This window comes from Sardina pilchardus, chromosome 4, assembly GCF_963854185.1.
Source record: "Sardina pilchardus chromosome 4, fSarPil1.1, whole genome shotgun sequence".
NCBI classification, from domain to species: Eukaryota; Metazoa; Chordata; class Actinopteri; order Clupeiformes; family Clupeidae; genus Sardina; species Sardina pilchardus.
Genome location: NC_084997.1, coordinates 33715471 through 33743364, shown reverse-complemented (window position 1 = coordinate 33743364; position 27894 = coordinate 33715471). Strand labels below are relative to the sequence as shown.

General features: G+C 39.8%; 2 protein-coding genes across 6 annotated transcripts; both read left to right on the top strand.

The window, feature by feature from the left end:
- On the top strand, positions 1–16817 carry LOC134079099 (hereditary hemochromatosis protein homolog). Of its 4 annotated transcripts, none has more exons than XM_062535270.1 (6): positions 1–295; positions 2728–2834; positions 6522–6782; positions 6953–7225; positions 15938–16207; positions 16298–16817. In XM_062535270.1, the coding sequence occupies exons 2-6, from the start codon at positions 2741–2743 to the stop codon at positions 16426–16428; spliced, it is 1029 nt and encodes a 342-aa protein (XP_062391254.1). In that variant the 5' UTR covers positions 1–295; positions 2728–2740; the 3' UTR covers positions 16429–16817. The 4 variants fall into 4 exon arrangements, with proteins under 4 accessions (XP_062391254.1, XP_062391253.1, XP_062391255.1 ...); XM_062535269.1 differs by having other exon boundaries at positions 2721–2834; XM_062535271.1 differs by having other exon boundaries at positions 2705–2834; positions 6953–7027.
- Positions 16818–23136: 6319 nt separating this feature from the next.
- Positions 23137–27509, top strand: LOC134077899 (class I histocompatibility antigen, F10 alpha chain-like). 2 transcript variants are annotated; one of them, XM_062533536.1, is made up of 6 exons: positions 23137–23249; positions 23358–23431; positions 25070–25330; positions 25491–25763; positions 26443–26703; positions 26792–27509. In XM_062533536.1, exons 1-6 carry the CDS (start codon positions 23185–23187, stop codon positions 26965–26967), a joined length of 1110 nt encoding a protein of 369 aa, XP_062389520.1. In that variant the 5' UTR covers positions 23137–23184; the 3' UTR covers positions 26968–27509. The 2 variants fall into 2 exon arrangements, with proteins under 2 accessions (XP_062389520.1, XP_062389521.1); XM_062533537.1 differs by having other exon boundaries at positions 23143–23431.
- Positions 27510–27894: the final 385 nt, after the last annotated feature.

The window sequence follows — 27894 nt, the reverse complement described above, 5'->3', positions numbered from 1 at the left end:
TGAGAGACGGAAAGGCAGTGTCATAGAGAACAGAGTAGCTAAACATACCTACATAATGTTACCACACACACAGGCACACATAACATAGGGTCTTAGTTGGCTGTGATTGACTACACTCAAGCTTTGCTGCCTGTGGATGGATCAGAACCTAGTCTCTCCTGCTGCTGTCTCCTGTGACCCATCCCAGAGAGGAGAATGGGGGCTCTGCGTTGTCTCCTGTGACCGATCCCATAGAGGAGAATGGGGGCTCTGCGCTGAATGCTGTGGTGTCTGATGTGACTGGCACTGAATACAGGTAAGTGGACTCACTACTCAGACACATTTTCTGGACCTATTACTGCACTGGGTGAGAGAGTTGTTGTGAGATTAAAGGAGAGAGAGAGAGAGAGAGAGAGAGAGAGATAAAGAAAGAAAGTGATACTGTATACACATTCACTGTGAACATGGAATTACACCTTAAAGGAGAAATCGTAGTGTAGCACTGTAGCTGCCTATAGTAACTTGAACTAGATAAAACCAATTGACCCTTCCAGAAGTCCCGCCCTCCATAGTTACTGTTGCTACGCCTGTCAAACTTTCGCACCTTGCCCGTCTATTACAATGGAGGAGACACGGGATTTTTTAAACAAATGTAATTTACAAAGACATCGCACCACACTGAAAGCTCATATTTGGTCACTAGCGAGCTACATCTGTCCTCTGTCAACTACAGTTGCATTTTCAGCTCTGAACAAAACCGTTCATGAGTTATTTAAGCAAAAGTCGAAGGTACGCGTTGTTTTCGATGGTTCCTCCAGGCTAGTACGAATGAAACGGGCGGGGGACAAAACTAGCATAACGTTTTAAGCTATACTTCCATAACGTCAATATTTGACAACATAACATGATTGGTACTTCAACTAGGTATTATTTTAGACAGAATTGCTGACGGGCTATACATACGTCTCGTTGAATGTCTGTTAAGAACTTTTTGCCGCCATCGTGAAACGTATCTCGCGGTTATGGAAATATCACGCAATATGCAAAATTTAAAGTTAGAAAAATACGTATTTCAAACTATATCATGTCTTTATAGTTCAACATGTTATTTCACCGTGATTTCACGTGTTTGGGGGCACCACACATCCAAATAAATGCCCTTAATGGCCCACAGGCTATGCAGTCTCCATAGGTTAACATGGCAAAAACTCGAAAGCTTGCCAGGCCTTGCTTGCCTAGTTACGGGTTGCTAAGCCACGATTGGCCTTTGGCGGTTTTAGGGCGTGGCTCTGGAAGGGTCAATTGTTGTCCGAGATTTTTTCAGACTGACAGTACTTGTTAGAGCCATAGATAATAAATCATATTTGTTTACTTTGTGTATGAGTATTTTTATAATTTATATAATTTCATGAAAGAAAGATCTAGAGTTAATGGTCATTTAAAAATGTTAGGAACAGGAAGAAACATTTTATTTATTATTTATGTAAATGGAAAGTGACATTTTCTCGGATAAAGATTTTAAATAAGTAATATAATTTAATAATATTTACTATTTAATAATAAGTAAATAAGGATATGTCAGTTAATTTGACAAAACTGAAGTTGTCTACAGTTTTGAATTGCACATACTAAGCATTCATGATTAGGTCAGTGTTCATATAGTCCTTTTAACTAGTAAAAACTTGGCTGAGACCTTTGGCTTCAATTTGGCATTATTGTGGCCAGCCATAACAGGTAAGAAGCAGCCAGTAGTGTATGGCTGAATCATGGCATATTTCTGGCCGTAGCATTAGATTAAGAGTATAGACAGGATGGGGCAGCCCTGGCCTACTGATTAGGGCTTCGAGCTTGTAACCGGAGGGTTGCTGGTTCGAACCCCGACCAGTCCACGGCTGAAGTGCCCCTGAGCAAGGCACCTAACCCCGGGCAGGCAGCTCTGGGTTAGTGTGTGATTCACCTCACTGTGTGTTCAATTTGGCTGTGTGTGTTCATTAATTCGGTTACATGCAGAGACCGAATTTCCCGCACGGGATCAAAAAAGTATATATATTCTATTCGTCTGAGGACGAATACGGGCTGTTTGAAATGTTAGATTAAGAGCGGGGAGATGCGGTGTCCGAGGAGGGCCACCGCGCTCAGTTAGAGAAAGCAGTTTCAAATACAAAACGATGCAAATTAATAAAAGTACAAACAGAGAACGTGGTACAAATGAAAAAAAACACACTGCAAGAAACAAAGGCAAATGCATCTTCATGAAATGCGCTGCTGCTGCAGATAGAGAAACGATGCAAAACACAAAACGCTGCATCTTCATGAAATGTGCTACAGATGCAACACTGTTAAGACAAATAGTGCCTATGTTGGGACATTTATGCCATTCATCTTGTGTCTCCTATTTGCATTACAAATATTCTTAACTTCACTTACAGTACAGGCTGAGGCAGAGGACTTGGGTCAATTCTGATTGGCCAGCACAGTCAGTGCAAAGTCATTGCTTTAGTTACAAACAAAAGTTCTAAGAAATTACTGGGCGTGAACATGGAAGTAGTTTGAACAAGTGGAAAGTTACTTTCATTTCTGGGTACTGGAGGCAGCAGACATAACTGGAATTATAGGCTATAAGGCCGTACATGATTGCTATTGTGTTTTCTTTACAGCTCAGAACCAAATTTTATATCTCTGATGTTCAGATTGTAAGTGACTAGACTACTGAATGATGTGCCAGTTTCTTTTTTCTGGAGTTGACAGGATACAAGAAGACATGGGAATTAGACGACCACATACATCTGAGACTCCTGTAGGCCTATGTGTTTGCCTGAGTCTAGTTATCTGCATTCATCTTTCAAATGGATCAGGTAGGGTTTAGTATTACCTTTGAAATCAATAGAATCATCCCTGGTTTGTGTCAAAATAACACTAGGTTTATACCTTACGTTCGTTTTTATGTTTATTTTTATGCAAACTTTCTAAGCTTGGCATCACAAACTAAATTATATTGCCAAAATACCTTCCTGAAATTAGTTTTTGTAGGTTGGGATGAGACCTTGCCCTTATGGAACAAAAATGTATTGTCATTTATATGGGGAAATATCATGTGATACTGTATATTAGGTAATATATTCCCATAATGGAATCTAATATTTATACTTTTCCAATATTGCAATATGGGAAAATACTGCAATAATTGCCATTTTCATATATTGAATTAATACAGTATTGTAAACACTATTTAACACAGGCTATCATGCACAACTGAGTATGTGTCATGCATACAGCACATCTACTATTTCAATTGTTTAAACCCTATACATTATGTGAAGCTGTTTCAGGTGATCTTCTACTTAAAGCAACACCATGTCGTTTTTCAACCTTAATAATACCTTTCCAAGACCCTTGTGATGGTACATCGATTTACAATAGGTTGAATGACACGTCTGCCATAGCCTGACGGTGTCTGTATCGCTTTTACTGGCACTACAGAACTTTGGGTTTCGGGTGGGAACCCGAGCACTAAAAGAACAACAAAACTTGACTGCTTTACAGCATACACTTCCCCTAACACTTCCTCAAATTCAGTGAGAGCCCAAACCAAGGGGGTAGGTATAAAGGTATATTTGGTGTAAAAGTCACGAGCACATTTAACTGCAGATTTCGCATTCGCACACTAAAGTCACACATGTGACCCTGTAAAGCGGAACCAGTCGTTTCGGTAAAATGTATTAAATTAAGTTATTGTGCTCACGTGAACGGCCATAAACCATAAAGGTATATTTGGTGCAAAAGTCAGGAGCACATTTAACTGCAGATTTCGCATTCGCACACTAAAGTCACAAATGTGTAACCGTACATTTGAAGTTGTACATATTTTTTCCATACCTTGTTAACACAAAATAGGGCTACGGGTTCACGAATCCGTTTTACAAGTTTACAAAACCGTTTTACAGATACACGAATTCTCACCTGTGAATCACAAGTTCCTGGCCTCATCCCCTCGAGACTTTTGCTCCATTTACACTGCAACGATTGGGGCAAAACACATTCACACATCCGTGTTTCATAGTCTGAGAACATGCACAACATTCGTGCATTTGTAAACCCAAATGTGAACTAATGCAACAGAAGTTGTGCATCTGTGAAATATTTTCTCATTAATAAAAGTCTTACACGACTACAAGTGAATTGATACAAGTGCTTAAGTCTACATCTGCGAGTTTCCGTCGCTGTTTTCCAGGGACGAATACCTTTGCACCAGTTATTCCACCTAGCGATGTGCAAAACCGATTTGTACTTGTGCACACAGAGAGCATCGATCGAAAACAAAACAAGGCGGCCGGATCTGGATCTGGATCGCGCCCACACATCCCTGCTCATATAGGCAGTGTTGGGCAAGTTACTTCAAAATCGTAATGGTTACACATTTGTGACTTTAGTGTGCGAATGCGAAATCTGCAGTTAAATGTGCTCGTGACTTTTGCCCCAATTATACCTTCATACTAGTAGGCATATTCCCGGAAGTAGAAACACGAAATGAGCTGGTGATCAACGCTCTGCTAACTCCCATGGACGGCCATAGATTGCAGATTTTTTTGCGATCCCATAACTTCATGTAACATGTGCCCTGTGTCGCCCTTATAGCTTCTGTGAATTCTATATAGGGTATCGAAGGCAAAACTAATTCACTTCTTCCTCGTATATAACGTTGGTTTCTCGTAAAGAAGTATAGTTAGCATGTCGGTTGGAGGGAAGCTAACGTTCAAGGGGAGATTTCCCGTAATGTTTGGATGAGAAGCTGAGTGAGCCTGCACGAAAACCATGACGGAAAGTCATTCGCAAGATCAGTGAAAATGCGTGTAGCCTACGGTAGCCTACTGTTTGATAGGGTAAAGCATTACCTAGAGACAAGTAAATATAATAATAAAATTAAAAATGAACGTTAACAATTTCAGAGGTTTTCGATCTATCAGACGAGTTACAGCAATGTGCAGGATGGCTAACGTCACGAAATGAGTACGAGTCTGCGCAGTACGACGGAAAGTAAACGGAATTTTGTTTCAGCCCCCTTCCATTGAGAACAACGGAGTCTGTTTGTCCACTTCTTTTATGTCTATGGCCCAAACTAGCGTGTATGTTGCAGTAAAAGATGTTGATAGCCGAAGCAGCAACGAAACCGAAAGTGTTATGATACAAGAGTAAACTTTGTACAGCCTGATGTTGAAGTAGCGATTTAAGACAAAGCCCCTTTTTAGGACAAAAAACAGCTAGTCAGAAGTAATTAAGCCTAAACGGCGTGTAGGCTACGTTTGACAGGGGCTAACCTACATTCTTGAAAGTAGGCCTAATCACGATTACACAGACAACATAATATTTTAGGCTAACTAACCTAATGAGTCATGTTGGTTTATAAACTTTTCTGGTGAAAGTATCTTGCCACAGGCTATACTGCAAATCAACTTTTCTACTTTGCAGATAACTATTATAATATTGCCGATATGCCATTACCACACAAATAATCAAATTACATATCCGTTCTGTAATGACGCTGGCTTATAAACATGAGCTAGGCGATCTTTTGGCGTTTGAAAAAAATAAAACCCATGGAATTATATTCATATGATATCATATGCTGAAATGTATGTCACTGTACCTGGGATAGACATTTCACAACGCAGGTAGTTTGAGTTTGCCCAAGACGTTAGAACTCCTGCAGATTTGGCTTGTCAACAAATGCACGTGTTAGCGTTGCTCAAATATGCTGTCATACGAAAAGTGGCTATGTTTTATCGTGGCTCTATCACCTGTGTCATGCTGCCAACTAAAACTGCTCGGGAGCTGGTTATGTGTGCTAAGTTATAGGCCAAACCGTATAAATGTACCGCCTACTGACCAAACATTATCTTGAAAAACAAAGTTATCATGTGTAAGATTCAGATTCTGTCATTGTAGTATATTGATACTACAGTATAACTGCTTAGCTAAAACCTTCTGTTAATTGTAGTTAAACAGTGCCATCTAGTGGTGGTTTAGGTATGCGGTGTTCCTGCCTGTGTGAGTAGTCTGAGAGTTTCAATAAAAAGTTGCAGACATGGAAATCCGTCTCCGTTATCAGCTGTTATGGATATATTAGTCCAAATATATTACAGTCATATCTTAGCTCTGCCTCTTCAAACATTTTGGGCACGCAAATATACCACTATGGACGTGAATAGCCTACAGTACAACATCACCTCACTGAATATGAGGCAGTCTACAAGGCCATCAGCAAGTCCATGCAGCACCAGAATGGGCCTGATGCTCAGTTTCGCAAATTACATGTCAAAGATATGTGTTGATAACTTTATTGTTACTTTGAGGCTACCAAAGGACGCTGTTGTTCTATTCCTTTCGATTATCCTTTTGGTACTGTGCTCCTTGTTCCTCGTTGTTAGCCGTGGTAGACTACTGTTAGTCCATGTCCAAAATGCATGCACACTTTTGCTCTGACGTCACGTGGGATCGGTCTGGTTAATCTGCCAAAAACAACACTCTTGTGTGTTTCCCCCCAGATGTTGACACACTTGAGGTCCAGTGCACAGTCCAACATGGCCCAGGTGGCAAATTGCAGTTTCAGCAGACAACTCTGTTCAATGAACATGTGATATTTTCCTGCAACGGCCAAACACTAAGAGACCAACCACAACAGGACTGGGTAACACATGCATTCACCCAAGAGGAACTGGAGGAAAGACACCAGCAGTGTAAACGTCAGTTTTATGAGCACTTTGCTTCATTTGAGAAGATAAAACAGACAATCACAGTGTCAGCAGGTGGGTCATATAAATAAACAAATAAATTGATAAATTGAAATCTGCAGACGAGAATATTGCAGTACATAAGTAGTTTTATCCATTTGCCAATTAAGCATTTTATTCTTGATTGTTTATTTTGATTTACTCAAAATGCTATGGAAAAGAAACAAATTTTTAAATCATTACAGAAATTCTTCAAAGACGTCGAGGTTGCTCAGTCAGCAGGTCAGGAAAGTCCTCCTTTGATGAGTGGGGTGTGAATGGTGAGGACTTCCTGACCTTTGACCCCAATGCTCTGAAATGGACAGCTCAGACTGATGAGGCCGAACTTATAGCAGCAGAGTGGGATGGACACTGCTATATGAATTATGCTTACAAAGCTTTTAGCAATAAGTTGTATGCTGTATTACCTATCTTGAAGAGGAAGGTACCAGCAAGGCTCAGTGATGATGCGCACACAGGTACATTCCAGCAATGTGAATCATGACATATTGTGTGTTTACGGTGCTTACCATTTGGTATCGTGTCCCGCTCTTGAGTAGGAAATGGGGATGGCACCAATGGCCTACCAAATGGGGTGATCCTGGTCCTGGTTAAAATGCCAGACATGTTGGCTTTTAAAGAAGTAGCCTTACATTCTGACACCATCTTAAAACATTGAGTCAAAAACTGGTGCATCAAGGGTAGCTATATGTGACGTTTCATCAAGTATTGCTCATAGACAGTAAGATGTTTGCTGCGGTCACATATGTCACCTTATACAACTCGACAGACAATGTGGTATCTAGCTTTATAATATCTATGGCAGGCATCACCAAATGGAGGACCGCAGTTCTGTCCGGACCCGTTATTGTCGGCCTAATATTATGAAAGACCATCATTAGCCAAGCCAATCAACTCGATTGTTTACATTTCAGCAACAGAGAATAGGCCTAGCGGGGGAGAGAGGAGATGAGAGAAAATGGCTTGCTCAAAAATAGATGGTGAAAACAGAACTTTTAAAGATGAATGGACGGACCAATATTCATTCTGCTGTGAATATGTGCTATGAAACCAATGAAACTGTGGCGTTGATTTAAAAAAAATGGTAACATTAGCGTCACTATGAGATCAAACACGGGTCGTTTGAGGAAAGGTAGCCTACGCACAGAAGTCCGCAGTGAGGGCAAGTCAAACTTGAAAAGCACTCCGAGAGCGCAGACCCCCACAAGCGCCCCCTGAATCCAGAAGGTTAATCGGATCACTCCCAAAAGGTATCGTTTCTTGTTTAGGTAACTTCAGACCTTCCGTCCATACATTTTTGAGTTATCTTGCTAACAAACAGACAAACAAATGCAAACCCCAATGAAAACATAACCTCCTTGGTGGAGGTAGGCCAATAATTATCAAGTTGAAAACACACTATGACAGGTCTACTTGCGTGATCACGCATGCATTTACAGGCTAATGAGTGTTCGTTAAAGATTGCGTGGATTTTGGTGCAAAACAAGAGAGCATTTGGCGATGGAACAGTTGTGAATGAGTGCTTAATGCGGCTGCAGAAACTTTACAGATCCCATTGTCAGCTTCAACAACAAGACAATCTGAACTATGAGCAGAGGATGTACAGTACTTGCACAGCTTGATGCAGCTGTTCAGAAAGCTGTATTTGTTTTCTTAAATATACACTTTTATTTTATTCAAAAGATTCGGAATGTTTTACATTAGGCCTACTTGAAATATAGGCCCATAGTTCAGGCTGCTCAAAGCTGTGTTTGCATTTTCTATTTATTGTGACCGGCGCTAGCGTAGCTAGCGAAGCGGTCATATAGGTTGTAGTCAAAGTTTTTTTTTTTTTTTTCCGTCATCGATTCTGAATTTTTCGTCAACGATTCCCGGGACACCGTAACACCAGGGCACATGAAACTTGGTGGGCATGTAGCCCCAGTAGACTTCTAAGGAAAAATGTTGTTTCGTCCCCGGGGGTCACTCCCCCCCGCGCTGCCCCCGCCCGAAGCCCAAAAATGGCAGTTTTTCCTAAATAACTACCTGAACCGTGGCACCGAGGATGACAAAATGTTTATGTTGGTCTCAAGAGCTCGCATCAACTTAGCTTATAACCAGTCATTTGTGATTTGCACCCCCATGGTAAAAATTGAAAATGCAATGTAATATTGCTTTAATTACCCCTGTCTTCAGATGAGATGCTATGAACTGCACCAAATTTCATGTGTATGACTAACCTGACATCCTCTGGGAGTATGCCAAGTTTTGTGGAATTTCAGCCATGGAGGGCTATAAAATAAATGGCCTGTAGATGGTGGTATTAACTCTCTGGAGTCTAAATCCCCCCCTGGAGATTTGAAAAACTGTTCCAAACACACATCTCAATCTCTGCTAGTTTTTGTCCTAGAAACATATAAGTGACACCATTAGAAACCTTTAATCAACTAGTTTCCAATTATATATGTTTTAAAAGAGAATGGTTGCTCTGGGTGCAACAAACATACAAACATGCAGGAACACACACACACACACACACACACACACACATAAATACACACACACAGACACATACTGTACCTACACACACACACACGCACCAGCACATACACACTTGTGCATAAAAAAATACACAAACACATGCACAAACACCCTTACACACACACACACACACACACACACACAGATGCACAGTACAAACACACACACACACACACACACCTCTCACACACACACACACACACAGAGAGATGCACAGTGCACACACACACACACACACACACACACACACACACACAGTGCACACACACACACACACACACATCTTTGAGTACCTTTTCTGAGATGCAGCACTGTGTGAGACCACCGGAGCTGAGAAGTGTGTGTGTGTGTGTGCATGTGCGTGCATGTGTGTGTGAGTGTGTGCCTGCGTGTGTGTGCACTCATACACAAAAGCAAGCACAAGGGGGGGGGGGGGGGTGCATGCGTTTCTGTGTGCCCATGTTTGTGTTTGCATGTGTGTATGTGTGTATGTGCATGTTCTGTGTGTAGCACACTAGGTGGCGCTATAGAGTTCCAATAGCCTACCTAATTGTTGTGAATGTGTGTTTTAACCATAATAGACAACGTGCTAGGTGGCGCTATTGAATCTCCAAGCCACATCTGAGGCCAGAGCTCTGTTTCTGCCTAGCAGCAATAAAAACACAGCTCACCAATTTTGATTCATTTTCGTGGATGTATATGTCAACCACAACAGGTAACACACTAGGTGGCGCTATAGAGTTCCTAAGCCACACCCCCGGCCAGAGCTCTCTCTCTGAATAGCTATAGCAAAACACATGCCCACCAAATTTGGCTAATTTTCGTGAATGTTTTTGTCAACCACAACAGACAATGGGCTAGGTGGCGCTATAGAGTCCCTAAGCCACACCCTAGGTCAGAGCTCTGTCTTTGACTAGCGGTAGCAATAACACACAAGCCCACCACTAGGGTTGCCAACTTTCTGAAATCCAAATCAGGGACACCCCCCAGCCCCCGCCCCCTCAACCCCAACCCCAACCCAACCCGCCGCCAACAACCCTCCGGTTGCATGCGCACAGTAAGTAACACCATAAATTCACACATTTCACAGTGATAAGTTTTAGGTTTACACAATTTTGCATGAAGTAATTTTGTTGTAGAAAAATAAATGTGTTAATAAATACGGTTAATATGATGCTGTTTAATCAATTTACAAATGGTGCACTGTCACTTTAAGACTCTTGCCAACTCTTGCCGGCTCCACTCAGTGGCTACTGTGCCTATGGCTGTGCCCTTGCAGTTTATAAGTGATCAGGAGTGGAACTAGTCTTCACGTTTTTCTTAACGTCTTTCTAAACGTTTCTTATAAAAAGGAGATATCAGTTATCAACAATGACAAGCCCGCTAGCACTCTCTCTCCCTTTCATGCGCGCAGCGCGCTCAAACCCGTTCCCAATTACGTTATGAGTAACAACGTGAATTAGATTTGCTGCAATAGAGATTTCAAAGAGTAGGCTATCATCCCTAAATATGCTGTTTTGATATTGACATCGTAAATGTAAACGATCTCTAAGAAGAGTGTAAAGCAGTTTGCAGTAATGTTAACCACAACGTCGTTGCTGGAAAAAAGAAATAGCGAACAGCCCATTATAACTTGTGCGTGGCGGGCCAGATCTACAGTATATGATAAAACTAATGTATGCTTGGCGTGCCGCATTAGTTTGGACACCCCTGAGCAGTCCCGCGGCCCTTGCGGCCCACAGGTGCAAAACTGAAAGTTTGTTGCGGCCCTCGTTGGGTTGCTGGCGGCCCAAGTTTGGGCTGACAAGGCTGTGTTTGAAATACGGGACAGGAGCTGTCCCTGAAGGGACAAATCAATATTACTCATAATTCGGGAAATCCCGCGTAATACGGGACGGTTGGCAACCCTACCCACCACATTTGATTAATTTTCGTGAATATATGTGTCAACCACAACAGACAACACGCTAGGTGGCGCTATAGAGTCCCTAAGCCAAACCCTAGGCTAGAGCTCTGTCTCTGACTAGCGATAGCAATAACACTAGTGCTGTCAAAAATATTGCGTTATTAACGCGTTCACTCAAAACAATTTTAACTGTGTTATTGTTTTTTATCGCGAGATTAACACTCTTCCTGACCTGTGACAAGTTTTTTCATAAACTGCTGTGACCACGTTAGAAATACTACAGGACCCGGCTGTAAATCAGAAGCAAAAGTAAGCGCGCCCCACAATGTCATCAGTTGATAAGAGCAAAGTTATCTGCATGTACTGTGGATGTGAACTGAGTTACCATCCTAGCACGACTAGTTATTATTAGCCGTATTGAGAATGTGCAAGAAACTTAGAAGACTAAAGTAGAGCAGGCGTTGGGGCAGACAAATACAGTTGCGCTAACGGGAAATTAGCCTACTGGACTCGGTAATGAGAACTATCTCGGGGTAACGTTAATGTGAGTGTATGTGTGTGTCTGTGTGTGACATCCTCTGGCTCTTCTCTCCCCTTCCTACTACTGTAACGTTAGGCTAACGTAATCTGTCTTGCGCCTGTGTGAGTGAGTGAGTGAGTGAGTGAGTGTGTGTGCATTCGTGCATTCAGTGTGTGTGTGTGAGAGAAGAACAATGTTTGAATTAGGCTTGAATTAGGCTACAACAATTAAGAGCTTTAGATGTCCAGCTGAAGACGTTAAAATGGGCTGCTAACAAACCAAAACAATGGAAAGTTTAGTTTTAAAATATTGTCAGGGTCAGTTGATAAGAGCAAAGTTATCTGCATGTACTGTCGATGTGAACTTAGTTACCATCGTAGCACGACTAGTTATTATTAGCCGCATTGAGAATTTGCACGAAACTATTAGAAGACTATGTAGAGCAGGCGTTGGGGCAGACACAGTTGCGCTAACGGGAAATTAGCCTACTGGACGGTGATGAAAACTATCGAGGTAACGTTAATGTGAGTGTATGTGTGTGTCTGTGTGCAACATCCCTCTGGCTCTTCTCTCCCCTTCCTACTGCTGCGTTATCTGTCTTTTGCCTGCGTGCGCGCGCGCGCGCGCACGTGTGTGTGTGTGTGTCTGCACGCACACGTTCATGCACATTCGGTGTGTGTGTGTTTGTGTGTGTGTGAGTGAGTGTGTGTGCATTTGTGCACATTCGATGTGTGTGTGTGTGTGTGTGTGTGAGAGAGAGAAGAACTATGTATGAATTAGACTTGAATTAGGCTACAACAATCGGAGCTTTTTTATGTTATTGCAATATCTGAACTTCTAGGAGTAGAGATGTTTGTTTGCTCAGTGGTGCTGCCAGCATTGTGTCATCTGTCCCAATAGCCTACCTATTGACAGTATTAGCCTACTACAGACATGAATGGCTGTAACACTATACTGTGGTTTGCAATAAAAATAAATAAATAAAAAAAAAACATTTGCACAAAGCAAGCCTATCCACTTTACTTTGACATGAGTATTAAAATGATAAATCAAGGGACATTTTGAACAGATAAAAATGTGCGATTAATATGTGATTAATCGCGAGTAGACTAGGACATTCATGAGATTAATCGCGATTAATTATTTTAATCGATTGACAGCACTAAATAACACACAAGCCCACCAATTTGGTTCATTTCCATGAATGTATGTGTCAACCACAACAGACAACGCACTAGGTCTACCAAATTTGGTTCATATTTGTGAATGTTTGTGTCGACCACAACATATAACGTGCTGCTAGGTGGCGCTATAGAGTCCCGAAGCCACACCTTAGGCCAGAGCTTTGTCTCTGACTGGCAGAAGCAATTCCACAAGTAGCTGCCAAATTACATCCAATTTGTAACCTTTTTTCTGCCTATAACAACAACTTTCTGTTTCTTAATAAGTCAATTCAAACCCTCGCCATTTCAATATACTTCGAAAATTCTAAAATCTGGTTGCAATTCCTCTTGAACAACCCCTCAAGATCATTTTAGTGCTTATATGACATGATTTCGATAAACCGTCTAGGAGAAGTGTTTCAAAATACGTGATGTGCAAAAATCATAATCATAATCATAACTCAAATTCCTTGAAGATTCACTATGTAGTTTAAATGTAAAACTTGTTCAGATTAATACAACACACATGCCTACCAAAATATACATGTAGTTCATTTCCATGCATGTACAGTATGTGTCAACCACAACAGACAACGCGCTAGGTGGCGCTATAGAGGCTCTGAGCCACGCCCTAGGCCAGAGCTCTGTCGTTGAGTAGCGTTACCAATTCCACTCATAGCTACCAAATTTCAAGAGTTAGAGCATGCCAAGTTGGTGAAAAAAGCTAAAATGTGGCCCAGAAGAAATTTAATCTGAGCAAAAACAATAGGGCCTTGCACCTACGGTGCAGCCACTTCAGTGGCCGTACCTCGGTGCTCGGGCCCTAAAAAAAAAATCTTTTTGTTATTTATTGAAATAGAAATAAATATGTTTAACAAAATTATTGGTACCCCTACTTTTAATACCTCCCTTTGTCAATAAAACAGCTTGTAATATTCTTCTCTGATACCCCATAAAGATTGAGAATACAAAGTAAGGAATTTAAGACCATTCATCATCACAAAACCTCCCCAGATCATCTAGATTGCTAGGTCCACACTTGTGCATTCTCCTCTTTGACTCATCCCACTGTTTTTCTATGGAGTTTAGATCAGGGGACTGCAATGGCAATGTCTGAAGCTTTTTTGTGTTCAGTAAACCATATTTGTTTTGATCTGGACATTTGTTTTGGTTCATTGACCTGATGAATGATCCAATCATGACCAACTTTTAGGGCCTTGGCAGAGATTGTTTGATTTCCTTTGAAAATGTTCAGGATTTTCTTGGTGTTCATGATACCATGCACCTTAATTAGGTTCCCAAGGCCTTTGGGAATTAAAACAGCCCCACAATAGCACAGCCCCTCCACCATAATTCTGATTAGGCATGGGATTCTTTTTAGTATAGTCATTCTTCTATGTACGCCAAAGACACCTTAGTGTTTTTAGCGAAAGAGCAACATTTTCTTTTCATCTGACAATAGACCACACTCCCAGACATGTCATGGTACCATTCAGTAACTCCTGCCATTTACATTGTTCATTAAATGACTGGACTGGCTTTAAATAATCTATTAGCAGTGAGGTCACTTTTGGAGATTTTTTGGGGGACTTGGTGACCCCAAGATGATAGCTTTGTCTGTAACTCTCCAACAGTGGTTCTCATGGAATTTTTTGCCTATCATACCATCCTCCATACTGTACGTGGGGGCAAAATAACCATGGGTCCTTGTCCAAGTATGTTTGTCACATTTCCAGATGATTAGAACCTTTTAATCATCATTTTTAACTGGAAATGTAGGCATTTTCAACAAAATACCTAGTTTCCATAGATATTCTCTTACTTACAAATGTCAACACACTTTCTTTTTATTTCAATTTAGTGTATTCTCTTGTCCCTCCAATGTTGAAAAATGACAAGAGGATTTAGCCTCTGAGTGACTTCATTTTCACACCATAGTGAAATAGAATGTCGTGAACTACTTCTGAAAGTTCACAGACACTCTGATTTACTTTAAAATGTTGCATTTACATAAGAAAATGCTCCTGTTCATTTTTTTACATAATATGTTTCAGGTGCCAATAATGGTGAGCAATGTGTTTTTGTTATGGTTATGGTTATGGTGATGGTGATGGTGATGGTGATGGTGATGGTGATGGTGCTTAGCAGACGCTTTTGTCCAAAGCGACATACAAACAAAACAACACAATAATTAAATTTAGCAGTTGATCATACTATAGTGTTGATATAAGCTAAACAATAAATAGTGTCAATATAAGCAATCCAATGAAAATAAAAGAATGACTGAAAAGGAGAATAGTTAAACAATAAAGTCATTCAATCAAATTACAGTAATTTCCCTCATATAAGCCGCATTGAGTATAAGCCGCAGGACAGTGTTTTATGCAAGTTAAAAAAAACAAAACCATATTGATAACATATTACCTGTCCCCGTGTATTAACCTCATAGCTGAAGAAATGTTGCAAAATCAATGTATAAGCTGCGACTAATAGTCGGGAAATTACGGTATAGGCTAATAACTATAACTAATGCATGAAAACAATAATAAAAACAGTGTCAATTTAATCAATGGCCTAATGGTACCAAAACTACACTAAAACATATTGTACAAACCTAACCATAAGAATATTAGTAGACTAAATACATATTGAATTGTTAAAAATATTTCTTTCTTTATGAGATTTTCCTTTTTCTCAGAAAAAAATTGCTTCCGTTGCAGGGTATATTTTTCCTCATTGTTTTCATTGTTTTGATTTCATTCAAAAGATTTTTTTTTATACCTATTTTTAGTCGACTTTTACCAAGAGTGCCAATAATTCTGGAGGGTACTGTATATACCTGTACTGTATATGTTTTTTATGAGTTTGTTTTGTAAAGCGGACATTGAATGCAGTCATGGGGTGTCATCAGTATATTGTGCTGCATTTGAGTGGATATGTTAGTCCATGTTTTGATCGGATAACTGGATATTTGCAGATGAGGAATTAGAATAGTCTAATTGTTTTTAGACTATTCAGCACCACAGTCCAGCTATTTAAAGACTTCTTCTTCCTCTTGTAGGTTCAGAGCTTCATATATTTGGCAAACCCATCCAAAGAGGAACCGTCACATATTTACAGTGTCATGTGACAGATTCTGACCTATCTGGAGTGAGGATCCAGTTAACTAAAGATGGGGTTCCTCTTGATCATGGAGTTCATCACACTGGGCCACGTCCCAATGGAGACGGAACAGTTCAGATGAGGGTCCAGGTTAAGACCACAATAGACAACAGCAAAACATATCGATGTGAAGTTCACAGTGAAACTGTCAGCAAGTCTGTTGTCTTTGGTAAGATCAACTTTGTCTCAAATGTGAATTAATGAACACTGTATGTATCCATAAAACGCAGAAGAAATGAATTGCAATCTATTTTCACAGATGACCCGTCAACTCTCCAGACCATGATTTGGGCTGTTCTCCTTGTCATTCAGACTGCTTTATGTAACTTGGTGATTTGTATGATAATAATTGGTTGCCATGTGTTGATGGAGTATGTGTGTGGAAGATAGAGGCAGCGGCGGCAGCAGCATTGTTCACATTATTAAATCATTATTTTCTTAAAACGATATTTATTTCACATAAAATTACTAATTAGAATCATTTTCACCATTAATAGATGAACTTCATTCACTTTTTCCTATATGTCATACATTTATTTCTGTTTGAAATTGTACCTATCTAGGAGGAGATATTATTGGAGCTATTATTAATGCCAAACCTGCCTTTTTAAAAATATATTTTGAAATTAAGGATGTTTTTCTGTTGTTTACGTTTGTCACACCACGGGACAAATGTCACATCGAAGGACAAAGACAGTTATTGCATGAAGAGAGTCAGAATATATGTAGTGTTTATTGTAACATTGATAAAGGAGGACATTTGTTGCTTTTTCAGGCTATTTTTGATGATTGCCCATTGTCAGTCAATAGTAATAGTACTTAATTGTGTTGAACTGTTTTGTTGACTATGAGACCACGGTGAAGTTTCACTTTGTCTATGAGTTCAAATAATAGGTGAGTGTAGATGCATGTAGGCTATACTCTGCTAGTCACAAACAGGTTTTAGTAAAGCAACTGCAAGGTTTAGTGGAATCCCTGTCCCATATAGTCTTGCCTGCACCAGATTCCTTCAAATGTGCCACTGTTTGAAGTTGCATTGCTTGCTGTTAAAAGGAATGCTAGATATTATTCTCATTGGTTTAAAGAATATTACGCCCAAAACAAATGACTGATTAAGAGACATAAGAACAACCCTTTTGCGTCCAGCACCTGATCACAAAATCACACCATTAGGTGCTGTGTCCACCAATCATGTTTTTTTACGCTGAGAGCGCCCTCAACCTCCTTTTCTCGGTGCTTCGGTCAAGTGTTTATTGTTGCTATATTACCAAAACCAGAGACGGTTTATGAAGAGAAGTGACATTGATGAGCCCAGTGCTGTTCTAAAAGTTGAACAGATTTAAATTTTGAGCGCTCTGAGCGCTGCGACAAAAAACGGTCAACGCTGAACTACATAGACTTCATATTAAACATTGTCGCCGTCGGCGTAAAAAACACAATTGGTGTACACAGGCCCTAAAATTAGTGAATGTGGACTGCCACGCCTTTAATGTCTATAAACTTTGTGCTTCTGACCATCCGTTTTTGATCGCCAAAAGAGGGACCATAATCCTCAACAGGGAAATTACATTTTATAACATTGCATAACATTCATGTAGTCCATTCCATCTAAAACATCCCTACTGAAGAAAACAGCAAGAAACCAATTTATGCTGGTAGCTGGTTTTAGCTAGTCTTTACTGGTTTTCTTCCAGCTATTGCTGGTCTTTGCTGGTATAGCTGGATAGGACACCAGGTGGACATGCTGACGTGACCATCTGAGGAAGCTGGTCATGCTGGTGTGACCAGCCTGTCATATGGGATACAGCTGGTATACTGTCCGGACCTGAAGCTTTTCTGGGGTTAGTTTTCCTTAGGGTTTTAAGAACATCCTCAAAGCTCAGCACCTGTTCATTGTGATGAGCCTTCACTGCTGGTGTGTTCTTTAGTGCATCAAACCGGCCAAAGTAGTTGTTTAGATTATTCAGGAAATCAGTGTTGTCATTACAGGACATGGGAGTAGATTTATAGTCTGCGGCAGACTGAATTCCCTGCCATAGTCTCCTGTCTCTGTTGTCCCTTGTAAGACTGGTAATTTTCCATTCTTGATCCTGACCTAAAGTTATATCTGCAAGACGGGGGAGACAACCTCACAGCTGGACACTCCTTTGTGTTCAGGTGAACTGTTTGCATTTGACTGTCACCATTGTGTGGAGACCACCATCTGGCCAGGGCTCCTGGCCCCATGCCAGGCACACCTCCACTCCCCCCTCTCCATGCCTTGGATGAACTAATGCTGAAAACTGAAATGTATCTGTTTCATGACAAGTGATAATGTATCTATGTTTGGTATCATTTTTAATGTCTCAGTGCGAGAAGTAAGAGGGTCTCAGTGGTACAATTGTAAAATAAATGTAAATATGTTTTTGGGAGATCTAGGCGGAAAGTGCCCATGTTCGGATGAGAAACCTCCCATTCACCTTTTGTAATGATAAAAAGAATACCCTGTGGAGGTCAGAGGTCTTTCTGCAGTCACAGCGTCTATATGTTAATTTCTAAGGTGGAACCCCACCGTGATGCCTCCTGTTTCTGGATGGATATTTAAGAACAGACAAGAGTGACACGTCAGATTTCTGCTTAGCAAAATCTCCACTATTGTATAGCCCAAGCTAGGAGAGTCTGATTAGCACTCCAAGCTGGAGTTAGGATTGGAATCTCTCTGCTTAAATAGAGTTCCACTTCTTTAGTCAATTCTACATCAGGTATGATATCTTGAACTTTACTTTAGGCTGATTGTTTTAACTGTTCTACTACTTTATTATTATCTGTACTTTCATACCTCTATTGATTACCTTTATATCTGTGTTGATTATATTAGAAAGATTACAAATAAATGTGATGTTAATTGGTAATTGGTAATATTCTTTTCTTGAGATTGGAGTCCTAATCAAGGCATTTGTTTGATCAGATATCTTAACAAGTAAATTGTCAGTTAAACTGCGTAAACCTGTGGAGGCTAGTCATACTATTAGCGGTCACTGCTCTGATTCAGTTATGCACCAAGCCTTGTGAGCCTCTGCGTGCTAATGCCGGGCCCGGCCTGTTCAGACAAACCACTAAACAGTCACTGAACTGGTAAGAGAAATAGTCAATAGTCAATGAACTGCAGATATATTGTTAATGATGTTAGGTTGGATCTCTTTGTGATTAAACAAATCGGCCTTGTAGAGAGATAAGTCTAGAAATACTTGGTATTTATTGTAGACTCTAGACTGATATTTCATAGTCATCGGCAGCGTAGCTAATTCTTATACCATAATGGAGTCAGATGGTCAATAACAAACTAGTTCAACACAACCTCATTAGCGCACCGGGCAAAGACAGAACACGTATATAAGCAGGAATATATAGTTGTATATTTTTCCAGCTTACACCCTAAAAGGATCTTGGATTTTTTGACTATGGGCTCTTTTTAACCACTGACAGCTTTGTTCAGATTTGCATCAGTAGACTTAAGGGCCACTTCATCACCAGGTTTAAAAAACCGAGTTTCTCTCTCTCAACAGGGATCGCACCTCAGCTGTCATTCATGGTTTCTCATTTGCTCTGACAGTGATGTTTTAAGTGACAGACATCATCCATGCATTTGTAGATGTAACTGGATACAGCATAAGCGTACTAATTGATGTATGAGATGGAATAGGGGGCTGTTGAAGGGTAAAAGTCCACACTCCTCCTTGTTGTCCCTATCAATGCTGCCATGGTGTCATAGACACCTCAACCGGCACAGGCAATGTGTGTTTGAGGGAAGGAATTGATGCTTATGAACAACAAAAGGTAATATTGTTTCTCAAAGTCGAGGATCAGAGGATTCGTGCTTGGTAAAACTGAACCCTGCGAAGTCAAATCCTTCAAAAACAAGGCAAAGCTTCTTCTTAGTGTTCGGAAACATACAATGGACCAGACTATCAGACTAAGTTTAGGCTAAATGGGGGGGCCTCTTGTGGCTGGTCAGTGCTATTCAGCCACATTTCAGTTTTTTTTTTTTACTATTGCTTAAGCACAATTTGCTTCAGTCAAAACTATACAACCAATTACCAAAATTCTATTTTATAATACTATCGTAAACAAACCCAATTGTAATCTGATTATGTTTGAATCAGTTATACACTAATGTCATTTTGTTTTTTAAAGAAATGTTGTTCAAGTAGGATTAGAGGATAATTTATAGAACAGGAATATACTGACCCAAGCCCCTCCCTCTGCCTTAGCCTTGTAACATGAGGAAGTGGGGAGCAACAATGAGACAATGATACAATCAGAGGAACAGCAGTGCCTGTCATATCATGATCAGGAACGTATTCTATATAGAAGGTGTTTTACCAAGCTGATTTTTTACACATTATTGTATTACATGTATTGAAGATATGAACGTATGATTAATGAGACTCAAAGTGCCATAAACTTTTCATCTCAAAGTAACGTTAACCTTTCAGCATTAAAACATTTCAAACTGTTAGATATGATTTAGAGCATACAAAACAGATACAAATAGTGCCTATGTTGGACATTTAACAAAGTGCCATTCATCTTGTATCTCCCTATTTGCATTACACATATTCATAGACACTTTCACTTACAGGCTGAGGCAGAATGAGGCTTGGGCCAATTCTGATTGGCCAGCACAGTCTTTGCAGAGTCACTGACACACTCCACAGTTTTGTTATCAACCAATTGGCTTCCATTGCAGTCAGCGCAAAGTCCAAGATACCAGGTTGTGTTGTCATAAATACATAAAACCAGCCATGTGATTGGCATGTTGTTAAATGGCCAACATAGGTACTATTTGTTTGTATGCTCTAAATCATATCTAACAGTTTGAAACGTTTTAATGCTGAAAGGTAAACGTTACTTTGAGATTAAAGGTTTATGGCACTCTGAGTCTCATTAATCATAAGTTCGTATCTTCAATACCTGTAATAAAAACATTTTAAATGACAGCTCCCATGTTTTGTTTAATGAATACTCCCTGATGCCCTCAGGGAGAAGATACAGGGTCTCTTTAAGCAAACATAACCGGTTGTCCCAGTGTCAGTTAAGCTCATTAATGAGCAAATGTGTTTCTCTGTAATACCAGAACTGTAACATGTACAAGCAGTGTTTTACATCTGTACCAACATTTTTAATATGAAGTATTTGTAGTGTGTGCTAATATGTATTGTGCACTGCACTTTGAAATGCACTTGCACTTTACTGTGCACTGCACTTTGATATGCATTAGCACTTTATTGTGCACTGCACTTTGAAATGCACTAGCACTTTACTGTACACTGCACTTTGATATGCACTTGCACTTTTATTGTGCACTGCACTTGGAATGCACTAGCACTTTATTGTGCACTGGCACTTTAAATGTGCATTAGCTTTAAGCATCAGGTAGGGCAGATTGCACAGTCAGCTCCTCTTTCACTTTGGTCCTCATTTGGTTGCCAGCTATGTACCTTCCTCTTTGTCTTTGTTTGGTTGTCCATATTGTCTGACACATTGCTGTCTCTGTATGTTTTAGCGTTTGTTATGTGTTATGGTTTGTATAATAGTATTGTTTTGTTATAATTTGTCCATTGATAGAATTTGACATTTATTTTGCTATTGTCCTTAAATTTAGCCATACCATGCTATAATTATTGTTATTATATAATTAATTGAGTGACTTATTTGATTGCTGTTCTCATTTTCACTGTTTTATTTCTCATTAGGTTAGTGCTTAAAATGATTGTTTTATTGATAATATTGCTAAAAATAACCATAACCATAACCAACCATAACCATGTCTGCAGCAGTACCCTGTCTCTAGCCCAAATTTCTCCCAAGGGAGACGAATAAATTAACTTGACTTGACTTGATTGATAACAGATCGCAGATATTAGACAGGGGTGAATTGGTAAAGTAAGAGGTGGGTAAACTAGATAGATAGATAGATAGATAGATAGATAGATCTATAACATATAAAAACAGCACAAAATTGTTAAGACTCGTAGCATGTTTTCCTGATAACCAGCAGTCATTTGTTTTGTGTTTCAAAATGTGTCTGTCACTCAAATCCATCCCTAGCACTAGCCCTTCCAGGTTAACTTGGTTTTACACCGTCCCAGCAAAATTAATTTTTGGAATATTATTAATAGGTCTAGGTTTTGAAGGTGTCTGAAAGATTATGGCACTTTGAGGTGAAAGGTGTATGCCACTTTGTGTCACATTAATCATATGTCCATATGGGCACTATTTGCCTGTTTTGATTTTGTCTTTTTACCAAAAAATCTTGAATAAGAGCAGTAATTGAGATCAGATTGGCCCACATTGATTTTGTAATAGTGTAAGAATGCATTACAGCCATTCACGGTTGACAATATGGTTGACAAAAAGACATAAAAATAGACATAGACATGACACTGGTGACAATAGATGCTGAGGTAGTAATGTTGAAAGTGCTGATGATATGCAGGCAGGCAGGCAGTGAGCTGTTCTCCCAGCTGTCGCAGGGAGAACAGCCGCTTGTGTGCCTTTTTCAGGAGGGCCAAGGTGTTCAGGTCACGGGAGGTGGTCAGCCCTAGGAAGTGGCAGTGCTCCGCAGTGGCCACTGGGGTGTTCCCCAGCATGAGGGGAGGGGGCGGGGCTGCGCTTCCATAAAAGGCCATAAAAGACAATGTACAAATGAGTTGTCCAGAGTAGCCAAAGCTCACAGCTGCAGGAATGCAAATGTTACCATACACACAGCTATGTGCTGATGCCACTGGCACCATGTGATGTGTCTTCTCTAGATTAACCTAGATGGACTTCCCTTCCACGGAAAATCCCCTGCTTCAGATACAATTCACCACTGGCCACGCTGTACTGAGCGGCGGTCATATTTTGTACCACTTTGCAGTACATCTAGTTCATAATTTGTACCGCTTTGCAGTACATCTATTTCATACTTTGTACCACTTTGCGGTACATCTAGTTTTAGTTACAAAGACATGAATACTTAATTCAGGCCTCACCCACTGACGCATCAACCCTGGGCGTGAACATGGAAGTAGTTTGAACAGCAAGTGCAACGCTACTTTCATTTCTGGGTGCTCGAGGCAGCAGACAGGTTGACCGGAATTGTAAGCTATTACAAGACCACACATGATTGTTATTGTATTTTCTTTACAGCTCAGAACACCATTTTATCTTTCTCGGATGTTCAGATTGTGAGTGATTAGCCTACTGAATGATGTGCCAGTTTGTTTTTCTGGAGTTGACATGATCTGGGCACCAGAGCAATTCAGGAATTAAGAAGGCATGGGCATTTTCTCTAGACGACCACATACATCTGATACTCCTGTGTGTGTTTGCCTTCTACTTATCTGCATTCATCTTTCAAATGGATCAGGTAGGGTTCAGAATTATCTACCAAAATCAATAGGATCATGTGTCAAAATAACACTGAAATAGTGTACTTTCACAATGTAAATATTTTTACTTTTACGTTTATTTCTATACAAGCGTTCTAGGCTTGGCATCACAAACTATATTGGCGTGAGACTTTGAAAAAATTGAACATGTCAGGTGTGTGTGAAAAGGATTGGTCAACAATGTTTCATTCCTGCTGCCTTGCAAGTGAAATGGCATTTGCCGCTTCTGTTTATCGTATCTTTGAACAGTGTATTATTCCACCAGTCTAAATATAGGCAAAGGATGGGTGTGGAACAAGATTTCAAAAATCTAATAATTTGTTGAGCTTTTTCAAGATCATTTACACAAATTAGTTACATTACTCAACAGAATGCTAAATCCTTAGAAAACATTTGTTTTAACATTGTCCAGATATTACAAGGAAGAAACATTCTTCCGTATTTATCAGATCAAGATGAATGAAAACACACCTCACTTTGGTTTGATGTTGTTGTCAGGAATGGGTAAGAATGCACCAAACATCTTACAATGAAATATCCAATCCTCTACTTTTAAGTGTATCAAAATACATTACAAAATACAGCACTGCATTTTTGTATGTTGAAAATGCAAAAAAAATGCTCTTTCAAAGGAGAAATGTGTCTATTTAATATACGCATACTTCTTCATCGGTACCTCTGTCATGTGCTGCAATGTTGCTACTATATGCGAACGACAGGATTTTACAGCTCTGATGCAATGTGGTTGACATGACATGGCCTTTTTTTGGTCCAGAGTGTCAAACTGAAGTAAAGAAATGTCTAATCTGCAAATTAATGTGGTTATATTGTTCAGAAAAGTCTGTTTTATATGGACATATGGAGCATTCATGCCAGTCATATTCCTATGTCTCAAAATTTTCAGCCAAACCAGGAAAAGCTCATATGGCGTGATTGTCCCGATCCCATTTCATAAAGTTTGATTTTGAATTAAAAAAAAATCTAATGAATATATTTTCCCATTACTACAATGAATACCAAAGATGTCTACTTGTAAGTCTGTAGTGCTTAAAGTCCAGGCATAATATTGTTGAACAAGCTTTAAACAAAAACATTTTGTCCCAAAAATCAATATCATATGGTGTGACCCTAAATTATGTTTTTTAAATGTGCAATTGTGTGGAGACAGTTAGGGATAAGGGGTCTTTCTTCATTTCAGAAGTATAATAACGTCTCAGAAGGACTTGGAGAGTTATCTCTCATATTTCTTTCAATAAATCAAGTATTTCCAGCACTCCTATCTCAGTTCCCCTTTTCACTGTCTTTTGGTGTGACCCATTTTCTGGAAAGTTTCAAAAGTAAATCGTTTTTTGGTCAAAATGACATTTAAATCTATGTTACCATGTTAAAGTGAGCATATGATTTTGGTCCTAGCATGTAGCCACAAGACTCATTGTTCTGCTAAGTGCATGAAACCTCATATGGAGTGACCCCATATCATATATATACAGTATAATATAATAGTGTTACACACCCAAGAAACTGGAGAAACTTTAGGTGTGCAAATAACATACCATTAATCTGCCAGAACAAAACTCTCTTATGTGTGTTCTCCTTGTACCTCCTCCACCCCCCAGATGTCAACACACTTGAGGTCCAGTACACAGTGCTTCATGGCCCAGATGGCAAGCTGCAGTTTCAGCAGACAACTCTGTTCAATGAACACGTGATATTTTCCTGCAACGGCCAAACACTGAGAGACCAACCACAACAGGACTGGATAGCACAGGCATTCACCCAAGAGGAACTGGAGGAAAGACACAAGCAGTGTAAAAGTCAGTGCTATGAGCAGTTTGCTTGGTTTGAGAAGATACAGGAGACCATCACTGTTTCAGAAGGTGGGTAAATAAACAAACAAACCTATTAATTGAAATCTGCAGAAGGGAATTATATTATATAAAATTATATTATATTAGCAGTTTTAGGCTTTTGGCAATTGAGCATTTTACTCATAATTGTTAACAGAAAATAATGATTTTTTAATATATATCATTACAGATACTCTTCAAAGACGTCGAGGTTGCTTAATCAGCAGCTCAGGGAAGTCTTCCTTTGATGAGTGGGGTGTGAATGGCGAGGACTTCCTGACCTTTGACCCCAGTGCTCTTAAATGGACGGCTCAGACTGATGAAGCCGACCCTTTAGCAACAGAGTGGGATGCGGAGTACCGTATGAATAATGCTTACAAAGCTTTTGGCAATATGTTGTGTAGCAAGGCCCTCATCCTGAAGATGGAGCTAGCAGCAAGGCCCAGTGATGATGCACACACAGGTACAGTACAGCAATCTGAATCATGACATATTGTGTGTTACAGTGCTCACCATTTGGTATTGTGTCCCACACTCTTGAGTAGGATAGGGGTGGAGCAAATGGCCACCGAATGGGGTGACCCTAGTTCAGGATGTTAACATTAATGATCTAAACCAACCAGATCTAGACCAGAACTCAGGTTAGATTAGATTTAACTTCATTGTTGTTGTGCAAAGTACAGTACATTAACACTACTAGAATAGTAGAGACAGGTAGTGCAGTGTAAACAGTATGGCATATAGTGCAGTGTGGACAGTATACAGTTATAACAATAACATTATGAAAGCAGATTAAATTTGAATATTCAGTATGGACAAAATATAGACATACTGTAGTAGAATAGAGTGAGTTTGGTTATCATGTTCTAATATAATTGGTTTGGTGAGATGCATGTTTGATTCAGTCAGACCTAATGGTTAGCAGTAGGCTTTATCCCTGTTCTGTTTTTATGAGTCTGTCTGGTAACTTATTGATGGAGTCATGGGGGTGTTGGTATATTGAGTGCTGTTATTGAGTGGATATGTTAGTCCATGTTTTGATTGGGTAACTGCATATTGGCAGATGACGAAATGACAACTACTGTTTTTAGACCATTCAGTACCCCGGCAGTGTTTAAATACTTCTCCATCTTTTATTGTAGGTGTGGAGCTTCTTATCTTTAGCAAACCCATTCCAGGAGGAACATATTTGCAGTGTCATGTCACAGGCTCCAGCCTATCAAGAGTCAGCATCCAGTTAACTGAAGATGGGGTTCCTCTTGGTCATGGAGTTCATCACACAGGACCACGTCCCAATGGAGACGGAACAGTTCAGATGAGGGTCCTGGTTAAGACCACAATAGACAACAGCAAAACATATCGATGTGAAGTTCACAGTGAGACTTTCAAGTCTGTTGTCTTTGGTAAGATCAATTTTGTGTCTAGTGTGAATTAATTATGACTGTATCAAGTAAAAGCAGAGGACCTTAACTGTAAACTCTGTTTTCACAGATGACCCATCACCTCACCAGAGTACTGTGATTGGGACTGTTGCAAGTGTCATTAAGATAGTTACAAGTAACATGCTGTTTCTTGGGGTACTGATTGGTTGCCATGTGTTATGGCTGCATGTGTGGGGTGTGGGTGAGGGGGAGGAAGGGCCGCGGCCGAGGCTTAGGCAGATATAATCATAAAAGGTAGTCTGTGTTGTGTGTTTTAGCAAAACAGCATTGTGTCTGACTGACTTGTCACTATTACTATTATAGGTAATACAAGTTAGCAAATTGACTATGCTAACTAATGCACATAGTCAAGTGGTCAGTTGCCTTTTAAGAAATCTGAGCTGCACTGATACTAGCATGCTTGCCATATGTGATGCTATATTAATGTTTTGGGACAGCACATGTATTCTTATCCATATTTATTCTGCCCTCATAATGTTACTGTTCATGATATTTACTGTAAACCATACTACCTTACCTCTATACCACTGTTTACACTGTGGAATATTGCACTGTTTATACTGCACTACCTGAGTACTGTTCACATTGCATATTTTCACTTCTGGTTAGATGCTAACTTCATTTTGTTGTCTCTTTACTTGTACTCTGCACAATGACTAATTTAATCTAATATATATATATAGATTAGATTAAATTAGTCATATAATATATATATATATATATGATGAAGCATCTATCTATCTATCTACCTACCTATGTAGCATTTTTGTAGCAACATCTTCATATTTACAAAACAAGACTATAAACACATTTTGACTTATCAAACTGGACGCTGAGGTATTCGATGGCCGTTGTTTCGCTCAGACCTTATTTGAACCGTGTTACCAAACACACTATTCATTTTCTCATAGAGATTTTATCAGACGAATCTAACGCTAAAATCTCCAAGCTTCCACGTGACTACCACACTCTATATATCTCTTATGCTTCTTGCTCTGGTGTGTCAGCTTCCTCACTATGTTCATTTAGTATACAAGTGTGTGATGCTATTGAAGGACACATTTACTTTTTAGGTTGTTTAGCAAATGTACAGCATGCAGTTTAACTGCTTATCTAACACAATGGTTAGCTTGTGAGTTTCAATAGCCTTTG

Bases quoted from the DNA above. Each gene is read 5' to 3' on its own strand.
- LOC134079099 (XM_062535270.1), top strand. From the start codon at position 2,741: ATGGGAATTAGACGACCACATACATCTGAGACTCCTGTAGGCCTATGT. The intron at 6,783-6,952 runs GTGGGTCATATA...AAATCATTACAG, and splicing joins GACAATCACAGTGTCAGCAG to AAATTCTTCAAAGACGTCGA. The intron at 7,226-15,937 runs GTACATTCCAGC...TTCCTCTTGTAG, and splicing joins CAGTGATGATGCGCACACAG to GTTCAGAGCTTCATATATTT.
- LOC134077899 (XM_062533536.1), top strand. From the start codon at position 23,185: ATGATTGTTATTGTATTTTCTTTACAGCTCAGAACACCATTTTATCTT. The intron at 23,250-23,357 runs GTGAGTGATTAG...CATTTTCTCTAG, and splicing joins CTTTCTCGGATGTTCAGATT to ACGACCACATACATCTGATA. The intron at 25,764-26,442 runs GTACAGTACAGC...CTTTTATTGTAG, and splicing joins CAGTGATGATGCACACACAG to GTGTGGAGCTTCTTATCTTT.